We start from the raw sequence: 10,220 nt of genomic DNA on the forward strand, positions 1-10,220 counted from the left end.
TCATGTAGGTCCTAATAGTTTCAAACGGCAAATCTATAGCTAATAAGTGATAATCTCGCATTCTACAAAATGGTCATTTAGTTTTGCTATATTATTACCGGCATAGAGTAACTGCTTTATTATTATGTTAACAAAATTGGACAATTAGGCCTAAATAATATTTTGTCAAGTAAAGTCCTGATCTTCCAAAGCAGAAACATGTATAAAACAATAAAACATTAGTCTATTTTGAGAAAAAAGAACACTTTTATTATTCATCTACAAACTTACTCTTTCTACAATAACACCAATTCTGTTATTTCCGCAGTAATTTGCGCGTTCAAGATACATCATTTCATCTTCAATTCCATCAAGTACGCCAAATTGTGCCGCCATTTTGGTTTTCTCGACTTGATCATGTTCAATTCAAGATAATCGGTCCCACACCCGTGATCAGATTTGATCATCATCAAATCGCTTGTTTAACTTTGATCGAGATTGATACTCCGCAAATTGGCATTGAAGATGGTCAAGTGCCAACTTAACCACGGTCGAATTTTAATCGAGAATGGTGCACACGGGCATGTTTGTCGAGTTTGATCGCGGCCCGTGTCATTGTATGAATGGATGTAAAGGGAAATGGGAGAAGGAAATTTAAAAGGTATGCGAAAACGAGTCTTTGCTAGAGAAATTAGGACCGAGAGCTCTATGTGAGCTCCAAGTCTGTTGGTCACTCGTCTCACTCCGAATTTCGTCGCTCCATTTGAAGGAACATTAGAAAATTTTGAAAGGAGAACCGAAAATGAACGTAACCTTATTTTTTTAGTAGGTTATTTTACGACGCTTTATCAACATCTTAAGTTATTTATCGTTTGAATGAGATGAAGGTGATAATGCCGGTGAAATGAGTCCGGAGTCCAGCACCGATAGTTCCAGCATTTTCTCATATTTGGTTGAGGGGGAAAAAACCTTAACCAGGTAAAGGCTGGTTCACAATAAACCGGGAACGAGAACCAGAGTGAAAACGAGAAGTAGAGAATGTGAATATGAAAAATTTTTGACTCACAATAAACCGAGAACGTAGACGACTATGCATATCGATATGCATGTCAATAACGATATGTAAAGTCGATATTATGAATTCTGATGTTATTTGTGTATAATTGATCAATGGCGTTCTCTCATGAGTACAAGGCAGCCAACATAAACACAGGTTAACCAACTTCAAAATTTCAACGGTACTATAAATATGCCCATGCATCTTTATTATCACAACCTATTTTAAGTCTACCATAACGTAAAATAATTAGAGAAGAAACATTTGTAATAGAACAAAAATGAACACAACAGTAGTTATTGAATTGAAGCATGAGTATGTAGTGTGTAATACAACCAATACAGTAATAAAATATGATTCACTTACGACCGGTGTTCAAAGATGCAGCTATTGAAAGCCACGTATTCTCCTTCATTTTCTCATCTTTATACGAGCGCTGCTTATCGTAAACGTGAGGATTTTCCTCAACACTCAATATTAGAATCTCATCATGCTCCATGATGCACAGCACAGAACAAAATAATGCATAGGTTATGTCACGGTCTTCTTGCTACAAAATATACGACGACAAAATAACTTTCAGATGGCAATAGAATGAATCTAGTGGGCTGTGATCGGAAACGTGAACGCCAAAGTTGAACCTTGGCCAACTCTCCGTTCCCGATCCCGGGCTCCGGCAAGCTTTTCGTTAATTGTGAATGCTCACATTTAAATGTACACATTTTAATAATTTTACCGTTTTCGTTTCCGTTCCGATTCTCGTTTCCGGTTTATTGTGAACCAGCCTTAACTTCTTCCGACCGGGAATCGAATCCGGGCCACCTGGTTTCGCGGGCAAACGCACAGGTGTGGACTGAACGTAACTTAATAGCTATATGTGAGGGGGGATATCGAAAGCATGAGAGAACAGCAACAGGATAGGATCGCCGAAGATTTTAAAGCCTGTGCAGTGAGTGTGGAGAAGGAGAGCCACAGTTCTCGCAAGAGAAGGGATCTGAACCCTTGAAATGTGCGGGTGATATTCTTGTAAGCTCGATAGCCTATTTTGTCTTAGCGCCTTAGTAAAGCCACAGGCTGAATGAGTTGTCTCAGCTTAAGAGATTTGCCATTTGGCTGTGAGATGATTTCAGTAGATTATTACCCCGTCGCCCTGAGGGCATAATGTGGAGAATGGCGGATAGTCTTATTCAAGGGAAAAAGAAACGCGTGTCCTGGCTTACTTAGAAATTTGTTGGGGTGGGGTGGTGATTCTGGATTCTAGCCGAGATGATCGATGCATCGTTTGCGAAGTTCCCTTTTACTGAATCACCATCGTGCCCACCAAAGCAACCGTGTCCACCACCGCCATCGCTCTGGTATGTGGTAGCCTCAACCACCCTCACTGCTGCGGAGAAGGGAGTTTCCTTGCGTTGGCAACAGCTACTGAATTTACTGCGATGCTAAGTGGTTGGCCTGCCCCTTTGTTCTCCTTGTATTCCCATTGCTGTCTTTGTATTCCATTTTTGTTGTCATTGTCTTGTTTTCCTTGTCGTCCCTTTCCTATCCTTGTATTCTCTTTGTTCTTCTTGTAATCCTCTTCTATATAAAGATAAGCAACATAATGAAGCTATGTGTCGGTCGACAGGTGACCGTACTCACACGTTGTTGTGCTTAACTATTCTTCTGACACCAGTCATTAGGAGTGTTAGGAAGAACCGAAGGGTAATGCAAAAATTTGGAAATGCAGTATCAGTAGCTCCTCTGATTGGGGTTCTGGCTGATATGTACCTCTGTTATCAGGCAGTACATCTCACTTGATAATATGTGCCAGAGGAAAAACAATTATTTGTATGCATCTGAAGTCTGACTAGTGTAATACGTAGCTACTCAACGATGTATGCAATGGAGAGGTAAAGGAATGGAATTGGAATGTAATTTAACTGAGGGGGGCACGGATGGCCCAGCACTGCAACCTATTGAGATCTATTGCGCTAATCCTCGATATGGAATGAGTTGCGTGCCACAGATCCCCTACGCGCACCGCCCTAACCACATGACTCCCTTAACGACCGGTCCGTACAGCCGACAGAATCCATATACCATTCCTGCTTTGGCAACTTCCCCCAAGGCTCCCCTGTCAGTCCGAGGCGAAACTCCTCCCCCGAGTATGTCCGCCTCGGGTGCTCGTTGCAGAAGCCATCCAACGTCGTTTGGCTACATTCCACGGAGGCCGATCGAAAGAGTCAGCAGCTTCGGGAGCCGCCGGTAGAGTGATCTGAAAAACCAGAAACGGGATGATAAGGAAAGGATGATGGGGGAGGAAAGGAAGTGGCGAAGATGAGTGGGGTTCCAGTCGCCTGATAAAGTTACCTGATATTCATCCATAGGAGTGAGGGGGGAAAAAACCCGAAAAACCTCACCCAGGCAACTCGTCCTGACCGGGAATCGAACCCGGGACCGCTGGGTTCGGAGTTAGACTCGCTAACCGATGGGGAAAGGAACTGGTCACCCTATCCCATTATCTCTTGGCCTAGTTGCCTTATAAGTGGTGCCTTCTTGGTGTCGCTTGTAAGGTTGAAACCTGTCTTCGGCCAGTTGACTAAACAAGAGGTATCGGTAGAAGAAGGAAGAAACTCAAGTTATTTTCATGGGGATGTTAATCTCAGCTGGAAGAATTGACTTCAGTGCCTTAATCCACAAGCATGTAGCCATTTAAATCAGCAACTTTATGGTATTCACTTGTTCTTGTTTCTGTTCTACCCTCACATCTCTCAATGCCAGTTCCAGATCTGCTGCATATTTTTCTATAGTGTCCATAGAACAAGTCCAGAAAATTGCACAAAAATCCAAATAAATCATTGTGCTTAAGTGCGGGAGACCCTAAGGCGCGGGGCCCAATGGGGATAAATCGGTTCAATTGGCTTAAAGCCGGCCCTGGATGTAGATGCCTAATAAGAGGAAACAGGAGAACTTCGAGAAAAATCCCAACTGCGACCTTATCCGCCACAAGTGTCACTACGAATTTTTCGATGAAAAATTCCAGGCCTGACAGAGACTGTAACCCGGACCGCTTGCGTGACAAGCTGAAAGTCTGACAACTCAACCACCGCAGGGTCGTCATCTTGTTCATACTCCATACTGCTATATGAAATATAATAAGTAATAACAATCTAATAATTGACGCATGCGTGTGATTTGAGGCTTGCACGGAGTTCAACATAACGACATTTTTGTTTACATAAATGCAGAAACACCCAACGTGTCAGTTCCACTATCAGGAAAAGCAAGAGAATTGGAGCCCGTCTAGCTTCTGTTTGGGTTCTTTACCGGAAGCTGTTCTACAGGACTGAAACAGCCGATAGACCTTTACATATTGTAGCTCGAAAACGTTGTGTATTTCTGTATTCGTGACGCAGTGCAAAACCAAAAAATCTCGCACCAAATGGCACAATATATTTTTTGTTACACATTTAACGTGATAACTGATAAGCTGTTATTTTATGTAAACTTTGCGAAGTAAACTGTGCACGAACACCGTGCCGTAGGTTTCTTTCTATTCTGAAATTCATAAGTCATGTATTAATAAAACGCGTGTAAGTCAAAATGCTCAGCTCGTTTAAAAAAAAAGCCATCAAAGTAATTCTCTTTACCTTTACTATACCCTCTAACCTAACATGATCTGAAATTTAAATGAAAGTTTGCTATTTACGAAGTGTTTCCTGTGCAATACTTCGCCCATTTATCAAGCTTTTTTTTCCACTCCAAGTAATTTTATTTCTATGTAATTAATTAAAAAAAGATAACAATTTAAACTTTTTTTTTTAAAGTACTGTATGATTTACTTTTTGACGTAGAGTATGTCTCTCTCTCTCGTACGGAGGAGGGACTCGAAGGCTTTCACTGCAGCCTGAGGCTTATTATGCTTACCATTCCCATTCTGTGAATGATTGAGTAGCAGAACGGCCGTGCTCTTTTACAAGTACAGCGTACAGCAAGCCACATTGTGAACTTAACCGTGCTATGGTATGGATGATGATATGTGTATTAATGATTGCGATATGAGTTCGAGGCCCAATGTCGAAAGTTACCCAGCAATTCTGCTCCGAGGGAAAACAAACCCAACCAGGATCTTAAACCGGACCCGCTAGTTTCATGGTCAGACGTGCTAACCGTTACTCCACAGCGGTGCACTAGAATACGTCTTACCCCGCACGAATATGGGCACTTGTACCGGAATTCGTGGTAAATGCTTATTGTAACAACACTATGAGCCACAACCGGGGCTCATATTATTAGTAATTTGTATGATCACCACCTTTGCTCTCTACAGGCATAAGGGCGCCGAAGTTGCGTATAAAATTAGTCTTACCGCGCAGCCTCTCTCAGTAATATCTCGGTATCGAGAGCAGCTACAGACCTATGCTACCACTCGTTTGATTTGTAATCGCGACTTTTGCAATATTAAAGGGATAATAGACACGTACGATACACTTTGAGTGAACCATAGTGAAACATTTGTTGTGAGCTGGAACTAATTTCGGAATGTGACTTCATTTATGGAGAGAAAATATATTGCATGCTCTTCATTACTTATTTTATTATAGAACCATACTCTCCATTTGTAAACTGAAACAAAAATAGGACATTCAATCCAACACAACTGTAGTTTCATTAAGGAAATTTGGTGACGTATTGTACTTATCCTTGACAGGGCATACTTTTTAAGCTTAAATATTTATTTCTTGGAGAAAAATAAAATTACAGATGTAAAAGGAGTCCCCTCCGTGGCTGAATGGTTAGTAATTCTGCTTGCAACGATACGACGAGAACTACAGCGATAATAATCTTAAGTTTATCTTGTTTCTGAACGGTAGTAAGCAAATATGGAGTTCGCGGGTCACAGTTTCGAGGTACGAAGAACCGTGTCCACGAACTAGAAGACTTTGAGTGAAATTAATCGAGCCCTTCTTCTCCAAGTAAAAGTTCACCTCTGTTAACGTCTTCGTTATTTTAAGACAGATGTGGAGAAATAATGAATCCGTCCTCGTCCCTTCATATGTTCCTATCTTAGAAATGGAATCGAATCAATTCATATAATCAGTTTATGATAATGCTATGTCAGCCGAGGTCATTGCTAAAGAAAAATAAATCTATATAATATGCAGGCGCTTAAAAATTTAAAAAAGAAATTCATATTTTGATTATTTTCACAGTTCATGTTTTGAGACTGATATGAAATCTTGTGATCACTGACAGTAATTTACACAACTTCAACCGTGATATTTAACAGTCCTACGTCTTAAGATTGGGGTCCGCGGTAGCATCGCGCTTAAGACATAACGCTGCAAGCTGGGAGGTCGTGGGTTTGACTCCCGATGGGTTCGTGGATTTTTCCATTGATTTAATTCTTCCAGCCACACTGTAGTGCTAGGGTCTACTCAGCCTCTAGCAGAAATGAGTACCAGTGGCATTTCCTTGGGGGTAAAGACGTAAGACTGACATCCCTACTGTCATTAAATGCAAATTGTCTGTAAAGGGGGGACCTTAACCTCTCGCCACTCTTTCGGCCGATTTGATCTGTCATGGAGTTGACTCTATCTTTGTATGTTACTTCTTAAGATTAGAAAACTGTGAACCTATTAATAACAACATTGTAAATTCATTTAGATTTGCATTTTATTCGAATAAAACGCTCCTAGTGTGTATGCACAGTGCTTTTAGCAGTGGTGGTGGTGGTGGTTAATGGTGGTTAGTGATGGTAATTAGTGGTGGTGGTTTATTGATATTTTCTATAGATCTTAAATACCGTAGCTAAGAATTTAATACAGTACTGTAAGGCATCTCCAAGAGTACAAAGAACGTGTTTATAGCACGATAATGCACAGATTTTTTTTTTCCGATTTTATTTAAGAATACCAGTACGTAGGCTATATCTATTTACAGAAAAAAACGAAAGCTAAGGGATCTTAGTTAAAGAGACTGAATTACACATCCATGATTACTTCAATGAAAATGTACTGCAATACCTGAAATTCAACGTCTGAGAGTTAAATTAACGTGGTTTACTTAGTACATTTGTTTCGGTTTAAAGACGCCAAATTATGTTTTAAACGTTATTTTATAAATGGCTTAAACTTCGTGAAAGCAGTAGGCCTAACTAGTTTGCATTAAGTTCTTGTAATGCTTTAAAGGCTGGTTGTATAGGCTACAGATTTTTTTTTCAAAAGTAGCCTAACTCATAATTTCAATTAAAACTGAATGAGGAACTTTTGGGCAAAAACTCAAGACATGTCAAAACTTTTATTTGGACAGAAATGCTTTTCTGGAAACAAACTATTTCTGTGACTGTTGTATAAGTTAAGACGTCATCGAAAACATATTTGAATGATACACTGTAGTTTTTTTAATATCATCTGAAAGAGTCGGCCTCGTTAGCGCAGTTCGTATAGCGCTGGCCTTCTGTGCTCGAGGTTGCCGGTTCGATCCCGGCCCAGGTCGATGGCATTTAAGTCAGTAGATTTACTGGCATGGAAAAGAACTCCTGTGGGACAAAATTCCGGCACACCGGCAACGCTGATATAACCTCGTCGTTAAATAAACCATATATTTTTTTTTTTCATCTGAAAGGCACTGTTTTATACAGAAACAGTATGATTATTGTTGCTCTGGTAAGCAATAAAAGATTACAAAATGACGACAACGTGAATCCTAATGATTTCGGATGTATTAGTGAAATTCGGTTTTATTTTGAAAAACGAATCTTTGTCTGGGGGGGGGGAAGACCTTTGGGAGGCCGAGACATAGATGGGAGGATAATACTAAAATGAATTTGAGGAAGGTGGAATATGATGGTAAGGACTGGATTTATCTTGCTCAGGATAGGGACCGATGACTGACTTATATGAGGGTAGCAGTGAATCTCTGGGTTCCTTAAAAGCCATTTATAAGTAACTAAATTATTATTATTGCTATTATTATTATTATTATTATTATTATTATTATTATTATTATTATTATTATTATTATTATTATAATCAGTGCTATCATGGTAACTTTTTTCTTAATCATACGCCCCACTCCTTGTTTTCTCCCTTGAAATATATTTGACTCTCCTCTCTCTATCTTTCAGACTGTAATTTAATGATTTTTTTAATATTAAAGAAGAAGTAAAGAAATTGTTTTGCTCTACATTTTAATTGTACAACAAGTTTGATTTAAAGAATACACCATGTTGCACTACCGTAGATGCACACTTGTCTCGATAAATCTTGGAGTGTGTATTTGCAGCACTTCTTGTTTTTCAACCATTATTTTATATAATTCTGGATTTCAGTGCTGCAGAGGTGCACAATTTTTATTTATGAACATCAAACAAAATACATTAGGAACAGCAAGAGATGATCTAAGATCTGTATAGATCTCCACGTACAAAACTTAGGCACCCATGTGCCGTATGGCTGCATATAGATAAAATTTTCTTTTCCCCATACGATTAATAAAAAAAAAAAAAATTGTAAGTTCCCATACGATGTATGGCTCCGTATGGCCTCCATGACAGCATCAGTTATAATCCGTTTTACCTCAAGTGTAAAGTTCAGATTTTTGATTGGTCGCTTAACTACACTGTATCAATTTAATTGTGCGGTTAACCAGCGTCGGTGGAATATTATTGGTAATAACGAAATGGTACTTTATCGAGATGAGTCCGAGGAATCGCCTTTGAATTTACCTGCATGTGAAAAGCCCCGGAAAGAACCAACTAGGCAATCAGAATACAAACATAAGCCCGAGAGCAGCTGCTTGCAAAGCTGGGCACGGAGAATTTACACCTTACAAGCGAAATCAATTGCCCATCTAGCAAATGATTTAATGTCTTATTTTATAAAGTTTCGCCATGCTTCGAATTTAATATTTGGTCGATAGTTGTAGTTGCAGTTATATAACAAATAGTGCCGGTACTAACGATGACTAATAGAAGTTTCCTTCCAGATTTTTCCAGAAGCCCGCTTTTGGGTCCTTTATGACCTGGTGTTAGACACGTGAATCAGCACGGCACATCACATTGATAAATAAACGCAGACTTGCGCCTAGTCCCATGGTCGGCGCAGTTTCCCCTATTCAAAATACACATCTTTTACGTTTTCATTAAATATGTCCGGACATTGGCTTGGGATGGAGCGATCCCCTCGCGAGACACGGCTGTGCACTGGGAAGTGGATAATTTAGTCGGCGAGGGGCAATTGGAAGATGGCTGTGACTCACCTCGTAAGAGATGATGCCGCGGTGACCATACTTTTGGAAGATCTGGTGCAGGAAGAAACGCTGGTCTGGCGCCGCGACGCCAGCGCATGTGCACACGCACAGCAGTAGCAGCAGTAGCGTCGTTCGCAGCTCCATGTGGTGCCCTTTCTGCGCGCGGCTGCCCTTTAAGCGACAAATCGCGCAAACCAGGTCTCAGAGGTCAGCACTCGTTCCCAGGGCTGCCAATCCCGCACAGAGAAATACAATTGCGTTGCGTTTAGGCCATGTCATTGGCACGAACTCTGCATGGGGCACATTTGTTAATGTCACTTTGATATCCTTAGTATAGGCCGTGCCCTTCCGATCCTTTATCACAGGAGTCCACCGTGTGCCCTTCTAGTGCTAGGTACAAAAGTCAGAAGCCAACGTGTACTATTATATCCGTAATTTTTCTTGGTAGTTGGCCTTGTAACTGCGACAGTTTGATAGCCAATGACTGGAACAAAATGACCTTTGTCTCTCATTAGAAAACCCAACACAAACCAAATATTTGTCAGTGAAAAATGATTAATTCTAGCGAGACGCAATTTTCATGTGTGCTTGCTTTCCTAATATGTATTTCCACCGAGCAGAGTCAGTTTATGGGTCAAAGTATTTTATTCGCAGTTCTTTATAAGAAAAAATTTGTCAATGTTCATTTGCATATGTTGGAGACACCAAATTAAACAAGCCACCAGACCTCTGTAAGTCAAGTTCCGAAAATTTGGTCTAGTCAGTCAGGGTCGACAAAATTTTGCTAAAGATTATGGAGAGAGACAAAGAAAATAATAAGTTTAATCTGCAGTATAATGACAGTAGTTTTAGATCAGTTGGTATAGAAAAGACTTTTTCAAGTAACCGAATTATCTCGAAATTAAGCTCGTAGTATTTTAAAGAAGCAAAAAATAAACAAGGAACAGAGTTC

At 40.1% G+C, this 10,220-nt stretch overlaps 1 protein-coding gene across 1 annotated transcript in view; it reads right to left on the bottom strand.

Moving 5' to 3' along the window:
• Zip71B (Zinc/iron regulated transporter-related protein 71B) overlaps positions 1-9,483 on the bottom strand; it is a 55,387-nt gene extending 45,904 nt beyond the window's left edge. Inside the window, exon 1 of the mRNA XM_069820958.1 lies at positions 9,278-9,483. Within this exon, the coding sequence (XP_069677059.1) occupies positions 9,278-9,412 (135 nt within the window). The 5' untranslated portion in view covers positions 9,413-9,483. The remainder of the gene's footprint in view (positions 1-9,277) is intronic.
• Positions 9,484-10,220: the final 737 nt, after the last annotated feature.

Source organism: Periplaneta americana, chromosome 3 (assembly GCF_040183065.1).
Source record: "Periplaneta americana isolate PAMFEO1 chromosome 3, P.americana_PAMFEO1_priV1, whole genome shotgun sequence".
NCBI lineage: Eukaryota > Metazoa > Arthropoda > Insecta > Blattodea > Blattidae > Periplaneta > Periplaneta americana.